A 23,285-nucleotide genomic window follows, 5' to 3' on the forward strand; every position below is an offset into this window, starting at 1 on the left:
TGAACCAAAGCCATGCTTGACCTTGGCCAGAGCCTTTCTAGGTGGTTCCCCTGAGCCACGGGGTACCCCCGTCGACACAGCCTCGAAAGGCATCGAGTGAATCGGCATCGACAGCATCGCCAGCGCCGACACAGTCATCAAGACTGGGGCCCCGAACGTCTCCCTCGACGGCCAGGACGCCAATGGCATCGACGACTTCTTCGAAGGCAAGCCCTCAAAAGAGTCCGACGACTTCGGCACCAACGGCGTCGACGTCTTCCGTGAAGACACCACAGGTTCACACAGTCTCGAGCACGTCGAGGACCTAGACCGGGCATGCCGAGAACGATTCCCCTTGTCCGAGCGGGACCTTTCCCGCGAATCGTGACGACCACCCGAGCCCGAAGGCGTGCGAGCGGTGTCTCTCGGCTGATCACGACCTACCCCACTCGGAGGCACGGACAGACCAGTGCCCTGCAATTCGCGAATCCCCAACATTTTCTTCCCGAAGGAATCCCATTCCTCCGGTGTTGCATGCTTGGTGGGGTAAGCGACCCGCCGACGGGCAGAGTCCTCGGATGAGGATGGGGAAGGCGACCGATGACGGCGCTTCCGGAAGTGCCTCGAAGAGGCAGAGGAGTGGCGAGACCGACTCCGGGACCGAGACCCACTGGACTTCCGACGACGACTCAGAGTCGCCCCTCGAGTCGTCCGTTGAAAGCCCTGCAGACCTCGACTTCTGGGGCTTGGACACCTTACCTACCGATAACTTCTTCTTGCGCCCCGCAAGGCTTTAGACGTGAGCGACTGGCAGTCGACACAGTCATCCGTGTCATGGGCCTCCCCGAGGCACCAGAGGCAGGCATCATGCGAGTCCGTAACCGACATCTTGGACCCACAGTCCCCGCACTTGTTAAAGCCCAGACGCAGTGTGGATGACGAGGTAGACATCTTCACAAAGAAATACCACAAACAGGTTCGAAGAACCGAGAAACATAAACTGCAAAGAGTCGAGGTGCGCTGAGATTCCCGAAGCAAACACGTTCGCGGAAAAAACGGAACTGAGGCTATGGGCGTCGTGCGCTACTTATAACATCCAGTGACGTCGGCCGTCGGAGGAGGTCCTTGAGGGCGGCGTATCGACGTCATCGACCCAGGACGCAAACGCCGAAGATTTTCCGAAGCAGCACAGCTGTAGTGATTACTGTCATAGATATGGAATATGTCGGAGGACCCAATCCCCTCGAAAAGGATGCCTTCTTACTTGTAGTACATGTTTTGAAATGACCTGAAATTCTGATGGTGAGGTTGGCTAACTGAAATAGAGCTCAAAGATTTTGCTGCTGTCACACTCACTTTGATCCGTCAGCTGGTTAGGTATTTCAAAAATGCAAACAGGGTATTCCTGTTGGAAGGTAAATCCAAAACCTTCTCTTGAATGTCCTGTTGTAAAGATGTAGCATACCAATAAGCAGGACTACACGTGCAGACTACAACTGTCATAGCTCTTGCTGTGGCATCAGTTAAGTCCTTTATATCTTGCAGCTGTTGTATAGCTGCATCACTCCCTTCTGAGACCCAGAAGGTGCGCTCATTTGTTACTTCTTGTTGGAGAAACTCTGCAAAGCAATCTAAATTCTCCCATTAAGGATTAAGGATGTTAAAGCCTGAAATTACAGTGGCTGCATAGATTTGCCTCAGCTGTAGGGAAGCATTCACATAGGACTTTTTTCCACCCTCCACTTAATAAGAACTTCATATGGTCAGTATCGTGCTGCATTATTACACAATTATTTGCATACCTATGGGGGACTGTAGAGGTATCATTAAATGTGAGGGGAAAATTATTGCGTACCATGAGAAACCACAAGTGTTCTCTCTCGCTTTGTGCTCCAAGATTCGTAGCATGGGCATTGAAGCAAAGAGTGGTCCAAATCCTGTAGAGTCCAGGTCCTGAACAGGTGCTACTTTAAATCCAGCCTTGTAAAATGTGAGGTCAGCAGTGGCCCGTTCATCTGACATAAGGGACCTCAGAGGAACTCTAACTGGACATTCGGTTTATAACAAATCTGGTTTGTGGATACATCGCATGCTAGGTTACAGTCTCCTCCCAGAAGGATATTTAATTCAAAATATTGATCACCCCACAAAGAGGGAATTGTAACTATCCATAGATTACAGATAGAAACCTCCCACTTTGAACAGTTGAATTGGGATGACTCAGATTGGCCATTTGGTTGTAGGGACTTAACCAAGCAGCTCCATGAGAATGCTGCTTGCCTATAGACCACCAGGCTCGGCTACTTCCTTTTTGGAAGGGCTGGACCATTATCTTTCAACTATAGGCAGCAAGTACAAGGAACTTCTCAGCTTGGGCGATCTCAACATTTGCTTGAAGGGTCAATCAGGGATTGACTACAGATGACTGTGGGAGGTAATGAGACACAGGACTTACCCGGATATATGGCATGCAGATGTTACTTATGGGGGTACCTACTCAATGTGCTATTGGTTAGTGGAACGAGAATTTCTGTAAGGGATACACTACCCATGGCATGGACAGAGCATTAATAAAGACGGTTCACAGTGAAAAATCATACATTTAGAGAACAGTCGGGTGGTGCCAAACCTCTGGTTCTTACACGCAAATTAAGAGCTTAAGAAAGTCTTCAGCCCCGAATTACGGAAAGGCATAGATTCTATTGACTTCACTCAAATTATGCTTTTTTTAAGCAGAGTGCTGTAATCATGAATAATATGTGTTCTATTTATGCTCCATGGAGACAAAACTGCTCAAATAAAATTCTCAAAATCATGGCATACCCCCAGATGGATACATTTACTGTAATGATCTTTCTATGAATTCTTCTCTCGCAGATTCCTCATCCGATAGATATCCCTATTCGGCTCTGCTGCTTCGGAAAAACTTCAACAGGGGGTGTAGTGGACCTCAACTCTGCTGTCTATAGTTTATCCGTCTTGCTCAGTGCTCGAAAGTTCCAGATGTGATGGCAGGGATCACACCACGTCACTACGCCCCATAACCGCATCCAAGCTCGACCTCTGCATAGGAAAAAAAGGCTAACTAGTCCAGAAGAGGTTAACAAGTTTCCCAAGGGAAAGAAAAACCTTAAGATACCACAATTTGTAGCATCAGAAAAAAAGTATTCATTTTTTGATAGAGAAATCATGCAACCTGAACATCAGAAGATGGTCATCCTGGGGCTATCATTAGGTGGCAGTCCACTAAAAGATGCACACCAACCGCCAAACATTCAGAGCGGGATGGACAGGTAGGGAGATGAGGAATATGCGAGAGAAAAATGCATAGATAGAATGTGCTCTAGCACCTTGAATTGTCTTTTGTGCTAGATGGAATTACAATAATAGATCTTAGAGCAAATGATAGGACAGACTGAAAGAGTATGACAAAGTACTACTTTATTCTCAGTAGAATAAAGCAGGGAGACCTGACCAACACTCACACAGTAGCTTGATTACATGGAGGTCTTATACCTCAATATGCATCATCTATGACCTCATTCTATGTGGCAAAATACAAAACCTATTAAGGGAAGGGATTAGTGAAGGGAACATATCTACTTATAGAATATATAAGGATCAGTGCTTCGTTGGCTACACCTGGTCTGTAGGGCACACCTTTAACTACCTCTAAACACATAGTACTGATTATAGTGAACAAAACAGTGGATTGACTCCAGCAACTTTGTACGTTAGGTTGTTCCTCCAAACCCAATGATCGGTTGGCATTTTAGCCCAACCTTGGACTTTTAGCTCCTCAGCAACACATGTGAAACGAAACGTAGGTGTTTTGAATCCCGTCAGACCACTCCCCATTTTCCCAATTAGTCCATCATTGTAAGTGGTAGGCCATCAGCCAAAGTCTTTTGTTTTGTAGTTTATCTTGTTACTGCTCACTGTTCTGGAACATTCAAGGGAGTGTGAGCACACCACTATCTTACCTTAAGGCTCGAATCAATAGCCTTTGCTTTTGACTTCTCCGTCGTGTCTCGAAGGATCACAAATTGGTCAATTTCAGCCTTTCATTTAATGACATTTGATTTAATTATGCAAGGTGCCGTCGCTCCCCTTGGCCTCTAGAGACTTGCTCACTCTCTCATATGAACATTTGACCAGCAGTTTGGCTCCCAGATGTTTGTCTTGTTTCATCTATTAAGAAATTCCCACATTCAGAGTTTATCCATGTATTCCCTTTGTGCTTTGCACTTATCCCTCAAAATAGCATCTTCGTTCTGGGCCAACCTTGAATTATGATCGCGTCTGCTCACAGGGCTGTCTTTCCGCGTCTCCTGATTCCTCTAGCCTTGGCCTGTCTGAGGTAGCTTAGCTAAATTCGACGTGAGCCGTCGTCTATTTTCCTACTATGGCCGTCCTTGCCACGTTATATATTCCCCTATACCAAGCTTCTACATGTCGTCTTTCTACTTTGCATTACTGCGTATTTACAGTTACTGGTCAGTAAGTTACTTCATTTTCTTTAGATCCATGATAACTTTAGCTTTAGGTTCCTTTTACTCTTAATGCTTCAGTAACATTGTTATTAAACATTTTGATATTGTTTCAACATAGGTTCATATATCTTCAAGACATCACTTCATCCTTGTCAGATTTTATTTACCGGCAAACCACGATATTCGCCGATGCATTCTGACATCTTGGCAGGCAGCATCCTTCCGTTTGCCTTTCTTCCATGCAAGATCCTTCCACACTTACAGTGCAAGGGTAAATTCTCTATGGCTGTGAGTGCATAATGTCTCTCAAACACTCAATGCTGTATAGAAACAATACAGGGGGTCCCATCTATGGCTCTTCTTTGACTGTTCCAATACGACGGTGGCGAGGGGTCAGAAACTGGCAAGAAAACATTTACCTGCAATTTCTCCTTCAATGGATTGCCTTTCTCCTACAGATTCCTCGTGTGATAGACTCCAAACAGTAAGGCAAAGGAGGCAGGAAGAAAGTTATAACATATTTTGCAGCACTGCCCTGGCAAACCCTGCATCAGCCTCAATGGGCAACATCCAGCCTGTAGTGTCTAGTGAACGTGTGAAAGGATGACCATGTTGCCGCACAACAAATCTCACCAACTGGGACCCCCCCCCCTCTTTGTAAGGCAGTCGAAACAGAGACCACCCTAGTAAAGTGTGCCCTGATGCGAGAAGGCAGCAGCCTGCCTGCATACTGGTAGCACTCCACTATACACAAAATTAGCCACCGGGAGAGTGTTTGCTTAGTCACCCCCAGAACTTTAAGGGATAGAGAATAGGCCACAAAAAGTTGATCAGATTTTCGAAGTTCAGACATCCTTACAACATAGAAGCTCATGGCGCTTTTGGGATCCAGATGGTGGAAACTTTTTTAGCAGGGAGCGGGGGTGGATAAAAGACAAATGAAACTGATACTACCTTTGGTAGAAATCCTGGCCTTACTTTAAGTGAGACCTTCTCTCGAATGAACCGCAAAAAGGGCAGATTGCTGCAAAGGGCCTGTAATTCACTATCCCGCCTGGCGGATGTTATGTCAACTAAGAAAGCAGTCTTTAAAGAGAGCAGCCCCAAAGAACCGGTATGCATGGGCTCAAAGGGAGCCACCATTAAGAAGGTTAGAACCAGATTAAGATGCCTATCTAGGATAACAAAGGGAGTTGGCAGAACCGTATTCACTAGGCCCTTCAGGAATTGAGCCATATCCGGGATTGTAAAAATTAACCTTGATCCGGGGCCTCTTGAACACAGACAAGGCTGCCAAATATCCTTTGACTGTGGAGACCTGAAGGCTTGCTGAGACCATATTATGTGCACCAGGTTGCATGAAGTTGCAAACTTTTCACCCCTTGCAGCCAGGTTCTTAATAATTGGGACAGTAGGGTGTTCTGTGGCACAGCAAAATCCGAAACCGGTTACGATCTCCTGTGGGGTGCCACAGGGAGCTTGTACCTCCCCTTGTTTTTACAATATCTTCACAGACCCTTTTTTTGCTATGTTACACCATGAGAAGAACAAGTTACTTACCAACTGTAACGTTCTTTCAATCAGATGTTCCTCCCACGTATTCAATGCGTCATCCAGCGCACATACCGTGGATGAACTGGCCATTAAAAAAAGTCTTCTCCATAATTGAAACTTAACAAATCTAAGACCGAGCTTCTTGTGATTGGATCCTCTCATACTTTAAATAAACTTGGTTCAAGTATGAGAGTTTTCAGCTGGGTGAAGATACCATAATTCCTTTAAAAAAACATGAAACCACTCGGGATCACTTTTGACCAAAGATTGTCCATGAAGCAACATGTTAGCAGCTTAGTATCTTTATGTGCCTATTATATAAAATGACTAGCTCATCTAAGACCCCTTATACCTTGGTATACGGCATGCGTCAGATGGCGGCACCACTCTAAAGACAAAGAAAAACAGGGAGTGCAAAGCAAAAAGTAACAGCCCAAAAAATAGGCTGTCACAGGACGCAGCAATTCCAACCCTGCCACGAGGTGGAAAAAACAGGAACTGGAAAGGGCAATTGGTGACGTAGGGGTGAAGCGTGGAACACATGTAAAAGTGAACCATAAACTTTAGTAAAGTTCTTTAAGAGGCAGCTATCTTTGGAAGCCAGCCTTTTCTGATCCCGACCAGTTGGGAAGGAGGGAGAGCAGGACAACAGAATTAAATAAACCATTACAAAAGTTTAGACATATTTACGAACTGAACAAACATGAAACAATGTCATTGCATATAACTTCGAAAAGTAAAAAGCATAGGATAAGAATTTAAAGAGTAATAAGGAACATTCCAGAGTTTCGGAACCCAGACGGCAAGAAGGAAAAAAAAAAAGAAAAAAAAAAGTAAAAAGACTAGATAATGCCACAGGGAAGTCGAGAGAGTCAAAAGAAATAAAGAACAACAAAGTGGCCAAGAAGGCACGTAGACAAAATAGACGAAAAAAATTGTGGGCGAGCCCATGAATACATTTGCAAACTATGCAAAGAAAATAAAAGTGAAGGCAGGCTGAAAAGGGAAGACATTGAAGTGTGGCTAAAGACAGGGCGCTAGAGTCTGGTGCAAGCTCTCAAAGCAAGCAGACAATTTGCAAGCATTGGCAAAGCCAACAGTTTTGGCTTGTGTATAGGAATTAGTCATTTGCCAAGCACTAACAAAGGTCCAGGTATCTCACACCAGCTTCCAGCTATTGCCATCTTAAGGACAGGTTATAGCCGAGGTTTAATGACCCAAGGTTTGTGGACAGGAGTGGGTGCGGTAGGTGACGTGCAGGTGTTGGGCATGGAAATGACCGGTCTATGTAGGGGGAGGGCAGAGGGAGCATTATGTGCAAGAATCTTGCATCGCTTGATATGACTAGGAGTATAATGTGAGAATATACGCACATTACAATTCTTACTATGGGTCGACCTCATATGCGTGTACAGTATAGGATAAATTAGACGAAAGTGGGAGTATTGTAATGATTAATCTGGGGGACAAAGAAAGACCATACAATTTAGCTCACTTGTTATGTAGGGGCCTTATAGTGTACATTGCAAGAATGCAATATGCAACTTCGATCACATGATGTATAGTTAACATAGGGTGTATAGTATTGTGTGTTGTAATCCATAACACCGGACCACTGAAACACAGAGCTTAGGTTACATATTATGTAGGCATCTTATTGGAAGAATACTCGAGTTCTTACTATGCTGAGCACTGTAAGAACAAGCAGCTTAAATCACTTGCTCAGCAGCAGGTTTATGGTTAATATGGCAATAACTCGCTATGAGGCCATCCAATGAACAGGCAACATGGATCACTCTGGGTGTAGGTCACGTGTTGGTATATGTGCATGAGACTTTAATGGGGATATGCAGGTTCTGAAATGAAGGACATCGATCGCTAGATTTCTAGGTGCCTTTGGTGTATATGGTATGAAGCACTATTTGCAGGATCTGAGGGTGCGCAGATCAGATCACTTGATCCATGGGACCTTACAGGGTATCATGTAGATGGAAGGTGGAAATCATGGTTAGAGCATTTCACATGAGGGTACTTTATGGGGTATAGGACAGGAATGTGTGGGCAGTTTAAGAACATGCACCTTAGAGCCCTTGTTATGTGCATAGTGTTTGATTAGTAGGGTGCCCCTTTGCGGGGAATGGGATCACCAATGCACAGGTTTGACCACTGCCTGGTCGGACAATATTTCTTTCTTCTCCATAGATGTCCGTAACATAACACATTTAGATGCTGGGGCTAACCCCATATGCAATAGCATATGGGATGCAGATATGCAGTGCTTTAAGTGGGGTAAGAAATTGAGGGGGGCCTCATTTGGGGCATGGCTTGTTGGATGTGCGTGGCCTAAAGAAAACCATGTAAAAATAAACAGTGGTGGTCTCGTCTACATAACTAAGCGCATACTGCAACAGTGCTGGTGCAACCAAAACTTGTGATGCTGGGTAAATCATTTTAATTGCACTGCGTCTTAACTGCAGCACTTAAAGTCCTGGTGTAGCAAATAGTGACAAAGTGTGATATTATGCTACAGTATACAGCAGTGTAGCCCCAAAGTGTAACCTTGTTTGATGCAACTGTCCTTGTTCAGTGAAATAAGAAAACAACTGATATTTCAGACCCATGTCCATGTATGCTGCCTGAGCCTCATGCCCCTAAACTACACACGAGTTCACGGGCCAAGATATACATTCATATACCTAAATGTAGCGGGCTAGTTTTAATGTTAGCATGCAGTTAATGGATTTTGTTCCCAGCGTTGCTGCACATTGCTTCATTTAATCGAAAATGAGGGTACGTTGTTTAGAAAATGCCTCTCAGGCAGCAGAAGACAAAAGGTCGAATTGCACGCGTATACACACAACGATAAACACGCCATACTTGCATTTGTGAAAAAAAACGGTCGTTTGTAAATATGCAACCAGTGTCAAGATTGCGAGCAATGCAAGTAGCGTCCCAATGACCCACGAGAGATCAGTTTCTAGATGACTTGGCAGCGAGTATGTCATCAACAACCTGGTGTGCATGTGACCCGCTGCACCAGGTCATTTGCAAAAAGAAAACAAGGTGATGGCTGGGAGGCTATGGCCTTTCCCCCTGAAGTCAAGGCTTTCAGAAGCTAATGTCTCTGCCATGAGATTAATGGGTCAAACATTAACACCCTTTTGTCTCCACTCATGTTTTGCAGGTTACAGTGCATGGCTGAAACATAATTCTTACTCTCAGCCTTACGCTGTGAAAGTCACAACAGGGAGTGGAGACAAAGGGGTGTTAATGGTGGGGACGCTGTGCATTTCCTGAGCTGTGACTAATACAAGTGCCAGCCAGCTGCAGCTCCGCGCAACATAGTTTGGGCGAAGCTGTGACTGCCCTGCAATTCTGTCAGTCACAGCTGCCTGACTTGATGGCGGGCTCTTCTCCCCGCGCGGCTGCCGCCGTGGTGGGACAATTGCCCGCCGTTGGGTGGTGGGATCGGGGGCCCCCTGGCAGAGCCCCGGCTCAGCCTCACTTGGCCCCGGCCCACTTAAAGCACTGCAGATATTTGAGGGGGTATCTGAGGAAGTGGCCGGAGCGATGCTTGCAGACTAGGTGGGAATTTCATGATGCTATGGATAAACCTGTGCGAGTTGCTCTATGGATGCATGCCATGCAGAACTGGGGGTAATTCTAAGACCGAGGGTTACTGCAGTAACATGATATTTAGACATGGGTACGTTTCACTTTTCAGATATTTGTCAATGCACCGCCTACGTTTGACCACATCAAATCTATTCTTGATCATCTTCACTGGCACAGTTTAAGATTCATTCACACCGGGGGAAGGGCTCTCAGCTAATCAGGTGGCTGGACACGTGAGTGAGACCACAGTACCACCTGCGTTTCTCCAGCCACCTGAAGCCCTTCTTGATTGTGTGGAGGAAACATGGAGTCACTTCCTGTTGCCTCCCCATGCCTCCATTCTTCCACTTCAAGACATCTCGCACAATTGTCCACATCCGCCCTCCCAACAAGCCTGCTGGCCCGGAGCCTTCTGCTCTGGTCGTGGGACTCCATCCCATCTTTGGCCACCATAAAAATAGAAAAGGGACTGATGCTTTTGCATTTACTTTGCTGGCAGCAATTTCTTTTTTACTGTAGATGGGGTTTGGGCAATATGCGTGGAGCCCAACTCCATTAAACAGGGCCAGGGGGTGCGCACCTGGCCGGTAATGGCCCTGAACCCTCGTAGAGACCCTCACTTTGCTTGGGCCTGCCTAGGCTCAGAATGGTGGGCTGTTACCTCCAAATTATGGCCCCCAACAGGATTGTTACGGTGAACCCATCTATTCTCAAAGTACACTTTTCTTGTCATCACTTAAAACCACACAATTCAGCCAACTATTTTACCCATAAGTCCAATATTCATGGACCATTGCTTCCAGTTGAAATATGGCTACTGAGGCATATTTTTCCCTTTCAAAAAAGCCCAGATGCAGTCTCATTTCTTTTCTCTGCCCAACTGCTCTTGATATTCTTATTTTCCTTGAAATCAATATCTACCATTTTTCACTACACTTATATTTAGTATGACAGGATTACTTTAAAAATCAATATCATCATCACCTTTCATAGAACTTTCCTTGCTAGAGTCCCACAAGCTTTTAAGAACTGCAATAATAGGTGTGAATTTCCAATGACTCACTGCTATTCAATATAGGGACGTTGGAAGAGTAAATTGACAAGTTGGCCCTTCAAGGATTCAAACCTGTGATTGCAGACTGCACACAGCCCATAACTCACTGAGCCATCTTCCTATTTTTGCTTGATTTTTTGAACAAATTGAAGCAATGTTTTATTCCTCTTTGCTTTAGTTTGATTTAATGGTCGTATGTACAGCACACTTCTATTTCTCACAATAGTGAGTTACAGCATTTGCAAAATGAATACCTTCAATTTTCTCATACAAGCCACTAGAGTTTTTTTTTTAAATGTAATCTGTGGTTAGTTCTTAAATACAACACTATACATGAAAAGGAGAGTGTGATCACTGACAAAACACATTGTGGTCCTAATAACCTACATTACCAAACGTGTTGGAATTATTTATAATCGAGACAAGTGACAACAAGTGCTGGGACACTGTACGAGTTCCAAAATCAAGTAAAGGATTATTAGTTAATTGTTCTCATATTCCACTTTGCTTTATATAGTCAAGTATGCCACAACTGTGTAATGCAGTTAAGAAGCCAGACCATTAATATCTTACCTTAAGAAGTGTAGTCTTTGTAGGGTCCAACTTTGAGTTGCATTCAACCTGTTTCATTAGAAGAATATCAGTAGAATATTACAGTTTGACCAAGTATTTAATAGTTATTTTTTAAACCTTTTTTTCAGAAGGCTAATATTTGAACATCTAAACTACGATTGGCTATTGTCATTTCAGAAATTCAAGCATACATGGGATTTTTCGTCTCAATATGCAGCAGTTTAAACATGGGTTGCACATTTGAAACTACTTCTCCAATGCGTTTCCTTCTTGGGTTACATATTACCATTTCAAAAACCACAAACACCACGTGTGGCAATAATAAAAAGGGATCATTGTTAGGGAGAATTCTCAGAAATGTGCCAATTCCCTCCACCTTAGAGACCCTTTGCAACTTTGCTGGATTTTGAGGACTTGGTTTTTTTAACCTGAAGAGAGCGAGACCCTTTTTCCCCACACATGTATTTTAATGTGATTTCTGAGCTTTGTGTTTCTTTTGGTTATGAGCCTGACAAACGCCACAGGCATCATCTTTTACATTGTGTCACACAGCACATTCAGTGCAGTGGCAGAGGGAAGTCTTCCAGATTTCCCCAAGGTTTAAATAATTTCTCTGGGATAAACTACTGTTTCCCAGAGTAGTAAAGTGAAATTGACTTTACTTACATTTGTAACTTTCTAGACCTAGCACACACTATGTTACAATAGGGTGCTTGAGGGGTTACTTAGTAAGCCCCTTTGTCTAGCATCTCATGTAACATTTCTTATGTTACCCTTTCTTCACTGAATGGCTGGTGGCAGTGGTTTTGTTTTTACTACCATGGTGTGCATTTACCGCAGGCTGCGTTCGCAGCTACAGTAAAGCACACAAGGGTGCCAATTTTTGTAAAAATTTCGTTTTTTTTCACCATTTCTTTGTGGAACAGTCCTTGAGATTTGCTCTGCACGCCAAACCAGGTTTGGTCCCATTGTTCACTTTGCTTTTGGTAGGATTCACAAGTGAAGCCCACCTCTGGCTCCAGGGTGTCTGGGGTAGGCAGGAAGTGAGGGAGGTGCCCGAAACTCCCTGTGCTTAGTCTCCTAGGAGACCCAAATGCACTCTGTAGTGATTGGCCAGCTGACTTTCCGGCAAGGAAAGTCACCCTTCTGGGTGACTGACATCTGGGCTGGAATGAATGGGAGAGAACTGAATAAAAGGCAAGGCTTTTGGCTTGGAAGGCAGAGTCGACCACTGGACAAAGGAACCAAAGAAGAACTTGAAGAGGAAGCCTGCTGCAACTCCTGGACCGTTGGTTTTCCCGGTGAAGCCCTGCTGCTGTGCTGAAACTCCAAATTCGTATCAACAGAGATGCCCCTGCAAGGCCGACTTCTCCCTTTGAGTTGGTGGGACCAATCAGCTCCAAAGTAAGCCCCCTAGACATCCATCTCGCAGCTGGTTGAATTTCCACAGAGTTGCTGCTGGAAACTGTTTAGCCAGGGAGAGGAACACCAGATTGTGTGCGTGGCTTTTAAGGTGGCCTATTGCTCCAGGAAGATCCTCCGACTCCCAGGAAGCAGGACTGACGAAGCCTGAGCCCCCTCAGAGTGCGGGACCCCAGAAGCAAGGAAAGGCCATCGACAGCCAGGAACCGCTGTGTCGTCATTTGTGGTAGACGCAAGGAGTTGAAACACTGAATAGCCACTGAAAGTGAAGTTTGGCGGTTTCAAGTTTTGACTGTCCCAGTGCAGGAGTCCCCTGACGTCCTCCCTCTTGCCCCCATGACTGAGGCCTAAGAACAGTGAGATCTGCAAAGCTGCACAAGAACAGAAGTCATCTCCTGCACTTTATTCTTCTATTCAAAGGTACAAACAATGTCTGAGAGAACGTACCTCTAGCTGTAGAGTTGCTTGCACCTTCTACTACTCACAAGTCTAACGTCTTGTGGCCCTACATTTGATTCTTCTTTTCTTCAAAGACTTCTAAAACATTATGCAAAGACTTTTCTGCTTACCCATCAGAAGTGCTTCATCCTATATAAGAATTTTGCCCATTGACTTTGGCTTTGCCTGTTATGCTGAATGACTCTGCTGTAGGGAGACCAAAAGTATTTGCCTGTTTAAGAATATGTGTGGTATCTTGTTCTAATAATCTTTTCCTTTTATTATCTTATAACAGTATTTGAAATGCCAACAGTAAGATATTAATGTCCCCAGCACCCTAGCTATTGAAGTCACCAGAGAGTGTAGGTTGTGTCTGTGGGCCATCCCAAAAGGGTCTTTACTAATTAAGAAACTAAGAGCGTACAGTATTGAAGTGTATTCGTGTGTTACTATTATATTACTCCTTTCCAAAGAAGGCGTATTCTAACTGACTGATAAATTAATAATTATTGAAGTGTATTCGTGTGTTACTATTATATTGCTCCTTTCTAAAGAAGGCGTATTCTAACTGACTGATGAATTAATAATTGTTTATTCAAGAAACCTTGAGTTAAGAGTTCATTTGAATACTTGTCACTGTGAATCTCTGTGCAACTACCCGACAGCACACACTGGCCCATCTTGAGATCAGCCTGGCTGCTCAACAAGCTACCAAAACTGTAGTACAAGCTTATACAAAGGTTGGGTTTCCTATACCTGTAGTCAGAGTTGTTTGTAGTGTTCCCAGTGGGTACTCCATACAAACTTTGCCTAACAATCATCAATGGCTACTGACAGGCAGATATGTTACAAATCATATTTCTAACCTTACAACTTTTACATACTACAAATTTCTACAAATCATCCAAATAAAATGATCTGTGGTACTACAAATCTTTAGCTTTTCTATAGAAAAGTAAATATATTAACCCACCTCTGCCTACGATTTATACTAGATATCTATAACAGACAAATATTGACTTTCCCACTGCTTGCTATTATTCACAGGAAAATAAATATGAGCAAGCAGATTAACTAATGAACCCATTAGCTTTCTGAACGCTGCTTTGAGACCTGGGCATTGCTGCTAAATCACCTTAATATGACAACTTAAAATAACACACGTTACATTACCAGTAGCACATCCTGTAAGAGACTTCCTTTCTCTCCTAAGTCATCCAGCAAGCACAGAATTGCTCTCTCCTCACTACAAGGCTTGGAGGAGTGCCCTGACCACCCAGATGAAAGGTAAGCCCTAACCACTGGCACGCTGGGCGCACATGTGTTTTTTCCAAAATATCAGAACAATTAAATATCTTTTGCAAGACTTTAAATTAAAAGAAAAAAACACTTGCCCCTTGCACTGCTGTGGTGTGCATTCTATCATCCATTGGCTTCATTTGAGGGCCATCCTCTCCATCATGGCTGTCGCTGGATTAGTAGGCACTGGAGTGCCTGCCTTGGGGTGGAAATCCCTGCTGTGATTTGGCCTCTCTTGCATCAAAGGTCCAATCAGGCGAGCTGAAGGCCAGATTCTAAGGGCCCTGTCTGTGCCTGTCTGGGCTGAGGAGGGCCTGGAGGGCCCCCTACCCCTCCACAAACTAGGACACTGGCTCCAGACTAAATAATGCTTCCCCATGTTATTGTATCCATGGACATCTATGCACCCTGTAGAACTGCAAGTGAGTTATGGCTGAAATCCTCCACTAACCTCTCCTGAACCTTTCACTGTCCATTGACACTACCTTTCTTGCAACTAACCCACATCTCACACTGCATTTGTGCCTCCTTTTTAAAAAAAAACGATTTTAGGTGGGTTTGCTTTTTCATCTGTGAACCTCTTGTCTGTTGTAATTCTATTCCCTTCTGGTTTGCATTTATGCCTTTGTGACAACTTCTACTAGGCCACCTGATGAGTTTCGCTAGAACTGTGCTGTGAAGCCACTCATTCCTCATCTGCCTCCCCTATGACACTCTCCATCTCCTACATGATCACCTAGTCTCTCTCTATCTATCACAGGGGCACTATCCTAGTTCAGGGTCCAGAACCCAACCTTCTCTTTGACCAGATCCTGCCTTTTCTCATTAACTTCCATCCTGCATCTCCCCTTCCACACCCTCTCTCCCTCCTCTGAGTGGTGTACCACACCACTGTACACCACCTCAGAAAACCTTCATCAGCACAGACCTCCTCAAGCTGGCGACTTAACACTCATCCAACAAACACTCCACTAACATCTGCTTCCTTCTTGGAGACATTGACCTCTACCTTCTTGCTCTTACCGAGACATGGTTCAATGCCAGCTCAGTCACTGCTTTGTACTCCCTCCTCCATGATGGCTTCTATATCATCTCCAAGCCTCTACCTCACCGCACTGGCAGGGGGTTTGCCTTAATATTCCCAGAGTGGGTTCCTGCTCCCATCTTTCCCACCCAGCTCTACTCTTCATTTGAGAGCCTGGTTTGCAAGTTGGTCATCTCTCCCGTCTCCACCCTGACCATTGCTACCATTTACCAGCCTCCAGGTGCCACCACCCTGTTCCTCTCTGATTGGGCCAATTTCTGGTCTTCCTTACTTTCATCCACCTCAACCTCCTCCTCCTGGGCAATTTCAACATCAAACTGGACTTCCCTGGCTCTGCATCACCCTCTTCAATGACCTCTGCACCTCACTTTCCCCTCTCCATTCTCCCTTCTGGGCCAACCCACTCAGCTGGACACACTTGGGACATGCTCATACACTCTGACCTCTCTCCCCCCCTCCACTAGTCACCCCTCTCTCCTGGGCAGACCATTCTCTTATCTCCTTCCACCTGGGTCCTTCTGGTCCTCTGACCCCTCCCACCACCCCCAGAAGCCCTGCCAACCTTGTTCACTAAAGTCCACCACATGAAATGATTGTTAGCTGTTGCCTTTGCTTCCACCCAACCTCTGATTCTACCTACGACTCTGCCCTCAGCAACCTCCACGTTTCCATCACCAATACTCTTTACATTGTTTCCCCAGTCATGGGGTTCCACCTGAAACCTGCCTCTAGGCGTAACACCTGGTACGACCCTGAACTTGCAGCCCTGAAACGAAAGTGCAGAGCGGCAGAACTGAAGTGGCAAACCTCAGGCTCATCCTCCGACAAACTGGGCTGCTGCCGGCTCCAAAGGCAATACAGACTCTCCAGAAAGCCCACATATAGGCACGGGTTTCCGGTGCATCCAACAACATGGCTGAACTTTTAAAGATCTGCAGGAAACTAGCCAACCCCTTCCGCAGTCTCCACCTCCCCTTCTCCTCCTTCCCATGCCCAGTGCAACGCACTGGCCACACACTTCATCACCAAAACACAAGACATCCTGATCAACAATACTATATATGGTTCTTCCACCCAAGAGCCAGTCAGGGGAAGGGGCAGAGTCAGGGCTTCCCAGGACTTTGGGAAACAAGGCAACAGGTATAAAACACAGGGGCCATCTTGTCTCCTATCAGGAATCCACTGATTCCTATGGCAGGGCCTGGGTATGCCAAAATGGAGGATACTCCGAGCACCTGTTAAATTCAGCATGAGCTGCCCATATCCTGCTCTGTGGGCCACACACAGGTACCCAAAAACACTAGGGTTACAGGGATGTACCCCCACCCATGGGTGCCATAAGGGTATCCCATGGGTCTGTTCAACACAACAAAGAGGAAGAGCTGCACTGCCAGGAGTCCCGAATAGGCTCCTGTGTAGAAAACCCATAACACGTGAGGCCCTGTCCCTCCAATGCATTTCCAGCATCACAGAAAGGACAGTTTATAATGCACAGGGACAGACGCAGTGGCCCACAGGCGTCTCCCAGGGTGTAGTAACTGAATCCGAGGGCACATCACTATCCTCAGACTCCACAGGTGTTGGTGCCTTCTTCTGAAAAGGTGATGTCTGCCCAGTGTAAAGTTCTTTTCTCTAGTCATACATCTTATACCTCAATGAGCAAATGAGCAACTGTTTTCAATACCTGCTGCAATCACAACATACTCTGTAGGTCTCTCCTGGCTTCCCATTCTTCCCAGGGATGTGATGAGCATGCGGAGGAACGACGCTACCTCCTCAACTAAAACAGACCATGCCTGGTTGGCCTAGACAACCGGATGACAGCCCAACAACGGCGCTCCATATCTCAATGGGTCCTCGACTGGAGGCAAAACTGACAGTGCCACCTACGCCAGATCATCTGAGAGAGGCAATTAAATTGTCACCTCTGTGACAACAGCAAGCATCTGTGGTAATGGTTTTAAACCAGTAATATTCTGCAGCTTGTCTGGGGCAATGGACCCCTCGCCTGCCAAAGTACTTTCAGGACTGGTGTCCGCCTGCCCAGATCGCTTCCTCTTTTCATCATCAGAATTGTGAAGCTTTTTAGGCTCCCTTCACTACTTTATTCCTCTGGGTTTATGCAGCCAGGTCAGAAGCCTACTCTCCCAGTCATGCCTCATCCGAGGCGACATGTCCCGGCACATCTTGCTGGCCCCCTTATCATAAGGTTGGCAGCATATCTGAAATGTATCGGGATCCTCCTGACCAGTGTTCAAGCATTTGGGGCACAGATCGTGGGACATTGACTGACTAGCCATGAGGGCACATAGCTAGAGCAGCTGCCAAGCTTCAACAGCAGCGACAGAGTCCAGGAACATACTATTTTCAGTATTTTGGCTACCAATCTTCTAAAACAATCGCAGACACAGCAAAGTGACCTGAACGTGAGCTCTTCCTAAAGGTTCCTTGACAAACATGCAGCAATAGATTTTAGAATGTGGCATTACAGGACGCTCACAATTGCCTGGATGTGCAAAGGGGAGAACAGTTTCTTCCTATGTTAATGTTTACAAAATGTACAATGGTTCAAAGCATGAGTGGTGGAAAGAATCTAAAGTATGGGAATCTTATAAAATAAATATCAGATTTCTTTAAGACACATGGGGTCTCACGAGTCCTGGCGAAATTGTGCTCAGGTTTCCACATGGACTAAAGGTCGTGAAATGATTCGGGCTTTCCCGCCTTACGACTATAACATGCATATATAACACGCATATGTTCAATGTTTCTGGAAATCCTTAGGTTATGGTATACACTTTGAAATCCCTTTCCATCCTTGTTTAGAAGATAGAATCGGATTCGGTAGAGCACCAAACATACTGACATTGTACCATGTGTCAAAATGCACCATAAGGTGACTCCCAAGCCATTGTTGCATTATTACATTGTAAAGAGGGTCAAAAGGTGAGGAATCCGGTAGGTCTAGTTTTTCACCACCATTGTCATTACCACTACATTCCTTCAATTGACATTCAAAGGTATGAGCAAAAAAGCAAAAAAAAAATGCAGCTGCATATGGGACAAAAAGCTTTTAATGTTTATTTTTAAAATGGAGGACACGTTATGTTGCACTTGGCCTCAATCAAGCAGGATTGATCACATGCAGTATTCCATAGAACAAATGCATGAACTCCAGCTCGTGTTCTAATCAGGTGGTCAGTAAAAATTGGTGGCGCTTGAAATACCGCCTGAATTGCTAACAATTTATTTAAAAAAAAAAAGAATAAACCAGGTTTCCAGAACACTATGAGGTTCTTATTAGTTTCACAGGGTACACAATTTCAGTAATTATGAAAACAATTTGATAATCCATACTTCTAATAAATAGATTTCTGAATACTATATATGGCGAATGACAGCAAAGTAAACCTACCACAGCATCCACAGCAGGTGAATCGTCACCAACGACTAGCAAAGATGGGCACCTATTAAAAGAAATAACTTAGTTATATTGTATCTAACAATCAAAATGTTTTATTTAGAATGCACGATTAACACAGCTTGCATGTATTCTACTAACAGACATTGCATGAAAATAAATAATTGTAGTGATTAAAGCATTGACGACCAGAAGGAACAATCATGAAAATGCCAAATAGAAGAGTTGTGATTTACTCCATTGGGACTACAGAAACCACTCAAAATACAGGGCACTACGGATCTTTGATGGACGTGCCATCAGGCCTGTCCGATAGCAACTATTGGCATACCAGTACCAGCCCCAGAAAGAGGAGTGATTGTAGGTCTTTGTTTTGTAAGTTATCCAATTATCACAATCAGCTGGATTAAATACATCAAAGGCAATTCATAACTCAATGAATGTGTGTTATGTCTCAGTGGGTGTGGAATAGAACGCTCAAAACAACTGAAAGTGGGGTTCACCAGCATCATTCATTGTATGGAACGGGTTGAATAAGGCCTATGGGAAAAGAAGAACAAGTTACTTCTTACCTGGATGTTCCTCCGACATATTCCTTATCTATGATAATTGTATCTCCAGCTTGCTGGCCTCAGAAAACTTTGTTCCCAGTAGAGGGCGCTGCACGTCGACGTCCGTCGAGTAGGTGTTCCTCGACAGCCACCGTATCGACGCCGAAATCATCATGCCCATAAATAGCCACGCGCAGCGTCCGTTGCTCAGTTCCATTTTGTAGAGTAAGATAGTCTTTGCATGAATTGGTTATTACCCTTGAAGGAGCGTAAGCTGTAACCACAAGGGAAATGTTACTGCGGGGATGGATGGGAGGGGCGATAAGGAATACGTCAGAGGATCATCCATCGAAAGAACGTTACCAGGTAAGAAGTAACTTGTTCTTCGAAGGGATTGTGTCCTCCGACGTATTCCTTATCTATGATAGACTCCCATAGCAGTGGTATGTGATTGGAGGCGGGAGTAAGAGATGCCATGTTACCCTTTAAGAATGGACAGAGTGTAACACAGCTTTGCCAAATCTAGTCTCTTGACTAGAGGAGGAATCCAGGCTATAGAATTTGGTAAAGGTATGTGCGGACGACCATATGGCAGCCGCACATATGTCTCTAATTGGTACCCGTCTTTGGAGAGCAGAAGAGGCTGCGATACCTCTGGTCGAATGAGCCCTTAGATTTTGAGGGGGCTCTTTCCCTGCCAATTTATAACATTCCAGAATGGCTAGAATAATCCATCTGGAAATGGTTTGTTTGGTTATTGGTAATCCCAACTTTTGTCCTGTGTAACCTACGAAGAGTTGGTCTGCTTGCCTAATCTTAGCAAGTCTGCTGATATAAAAACTCAAGGCTCGCTTAGGGTCCAGCCTGTGTAGTCTCTTCCTCTTTCCCCGGATGGGGAGGAGGATAGAATGAAGGTAAAATAATCTTCTGAGTGATGTGAAATTCAGAAACTACCTTTGGGAGGAAGTTAGGGTTCACCTGTAGAACAACCTTGTCCTTCTGAAAAATTGTATGAGGAGGTTTACAAGATAGGGCTTGTAACTCGCTAACCCTTCTAGCAGATGTTAATGCTCTTAATAAGACAGTTTTGAGGGTGAGAAACTTCAATGAACAAGAGTGGAGTGGTTCAAATGGAGCACCCTTTAGGAAGTTTAGAACTAAATTTAAGTCCCATAAGGGAACTTGGAATGGTCTTGGAGGATAAACATTAGTTAATCCTTTCAGGTATTGTATTACTAATGGAATTCTGAAATATGATGGCTCCTCTGCAGTGCGCTTGAAGATTGACAGCGCTGCGAGATGGCCCTTAATAGTGCCAACTTGAAGGCCTGAATTTGCCAAGTAAAGTAAAAAGGATAACACCGCAGGTGTACCACATGAAAAGGGTTTGATATTCTTTACTCTGCACCAGCTGCAAAATGTATTCCAACGGCAGCGGTATAGAGTCTTAGTTGCTGGCCTTCTGGCCGAAAGCAACACCTCCATGACGTCATCTGGAAGGCCCCAATCCTTGTACCTCAACCTTCCAGAAAGCAAGCGTGAAGGTTGAGGGTCTTGATGGCTGGATGGAGAACCTGACCTCCCTTCTGCGAGAGAAGATCTTCTCTGTATGGAAGACGAATTGGAGGGCAGATGGACATGTCCAGAAGGTCCGGGTACCACGTTCTCCTGGCCCAATCCGGGGCAATTAGGATAATGGTCTTCCGAAACCTTCTCAACCTCCTGATCATTTGAGGAATGACAGGGACCGGAGGAAACGCGTACAGAAGTGGGAACTCCCAGTCCACTACGAACGCGTCTCCTAGAGCTCCTCTTGGGGGTAATTCCCTTGAGCAAAACCGGTTGCATCTCCTGTTGATACTGGTGGCGAACAGATCCACTTGAGGGGTTCCCCAAAGGGCGAAGATCTCTTGAAGGACTTCCTGAGCTATCTCCCACTCGTGGGAGACTGTGTTCTGCCTGCTCAGAGCGTCCACTGTCAAGTTCTTCTCTCCGGCTAAGTGAATTGCCGATAGAGAGATTCCTTCCTGAATTGCCCAAAACCAGAGCTGCATCGCCTCTCTGCACAGTGGTAGTGATCCTACGCCTCCTTTTGTTGAGGTAGTGCATGGCCACCGTATTGTCCGTCATTATCAGGACATTTCTCCCCCGTACAGACGGCAGAAAAGCCTTCAGTGCCAGTCTGATGGCTCTCAGCTCCAACAGCTTGATATGTAGTCTGGACTCCGATGGAGACCAACGACCGCTGATGGTCAAGTCGTTGGCATGGGCTCCCCACCCCGTGAGTGAGGCATCCGTGACTAGTGTTATCTCCGGGCATGGTTGCCAAAACAGTTCTCCTTTCAAAATGTTTTCCCGACAGGCCCACCACTGAAGGTCTCGAGCCACTCTGACCGGGATCTGAAGGAGATCTGTCATTCTTCCTGAGAACTGTGACCACTGAGTTCTTAGTGCCCACTGAAGAGATCTCATCCTCAGGCGTGCCTCTGGCACAAGGAATATGCAGGATGCCATGAGGCCTAGCAACCTCAAAAAGTTGTAGGCTTGGAGACGTTTGAAACCTGGTGACCATCTGCAGAATATCTTGAGCCCTCACCTCTGGTGACGAGGCTTTTCCCAGGGAAGTGTCCAGGACTGCTCCAATGAACTGGAGTCTCTGTGATGGTATCATCTGTGTCTTCTTTAAATTGAGGGAGAAGCCCAGTTTGTGAAGGAAGTGGCAGACATAATCTACTTGGATCTGAACTTGTTCCGAAGATACCGCTCTGATCAACCAGTCGTCCAGGTAGGGGTAGACGTGAATCCCTTCCCTCCTTAGACTTGCAGCCACAACCGACATTAGCTTGGTAAAGACCCTCGGGGCGGAGGTCAGCCCAAATGGCAGAACTCGAAATTGATAATGAGAGTTGCCAATTGCAAACCTCAGGTATTTCCTGTGCTTGAGATGAATTGGCACATGGAAATAAGCATCCTGAAGGTCCAGAGATACCAGCCAGTCCTGAAGCTGGAGGGCCTGAAGGATCTGAGAAAGTTACCATCTTGAACTTGTCCTTCCTGAGGAACTTGTTCAATTCTCGTAAGTCCAAGATGGGCCTCAGTCCTCCATCCTTTTTTCGGTACCATGAAGTAGGGGGAGCACCAACCCTTGTTCCTTTCCGCTACAGGTACCGGTTCTATGGAACCTCTCTCTAGCAGGTCTAGAATGTCGTGCAGAAGGAGCGGATCTGGAAACTTCAAAGAGTTGTTCCCCGGTGGATGGCTCTGAGGGGTGCGTAGGAAAGGCAGGCAGTAACCTTGGGCCACTGTCTCCAGAGCCCAAGCATCTGACGTAATAGCCTGCCATTCCGTCAGGTGGTGAGTTAACCTGCCCCCTACAGGTGTTTTGTGAGGGGAGACCTCAGAGCGGTTTGGGAGCGGCTGATACAGATGGCGAAGGTAAAGCGGCTCCTGCTGCTGCGGCTTTCTTTCCTCTACCCAGTCCACCACGGGTAAATCTTCCTTGGCCTCTTTGAGCCGGCTGTCCTCTGCCTCTTCCGTATGTGGAATAATAGCGAAAGGACCCTCCTCTCCAAGAGGATCCTGAGGGACAAAAAGTAGTCTGACGGATTGCAGCTACTAATGATTTTTCTGCTGCTTAGGATGTTTGCAGTTTTTCCAGACTGTCATCCGCCTTTTTACCGAAAAGGGAAGAGCCGTCAAAGGGCATATTCAAAAGTCTGGCCTGTACGTCTGAAGCAAAGCCAGACGTTCATAACCACGCATGCCTGCGAATTGTGGTACTTGCCGCCATGGCCCTGCTGATACTGTCAGCAGAATCAATGCCAGTTTGAAGGACTCGCAC

At 45.5% G+C, this 23,285-nt stretch overlaps 1 protein-coding gene across 2 annotated transcripts in view; it reads right to left on the reverse strand.

Annotated features, from left to right (window-relative positions):
• NDRG1 (N-myc downstream regulated 1) overlaps positions 1-23,285 on the reverse strand; it is a 432,144-nt gene that overhangs the window by 60,411 nt on the left and 348,448 nt on the right. For both annotated transcript variants that reach the window (XM_069621660.1, XM_069621661.1), the window contains 2 exons: positions 18,888-18,939; positions 11,269-11,316 (listed from right to left, as the gene is read on the reverse strand). In XM_069621660.1, the coding sequence (XP_069477761.1) occupies positions 11,269-11,316; positions 18,888-18,939 (100 nt within the window). The remainder of the gene's footprint in view (positions 1-11,268; positions 11,317-18,887; positions 18,940-23,285) is intronic.

Source organism: Ambystoma mexicanum, chromosome 5q (assembly GCF_040938575.1).
Source record: "Ambystoma mexicanum isolate Mex_15411 chromosome 5q, UKY_AmexF1_1, whole genome shotgun sequence".
NCBI classification, from domain to species: Eukaryota; Metazoa; Chordata; class Amphibia; order Caudata; family Ambystomatidae; genus Ambystoma; species Ambystoma mexicanum.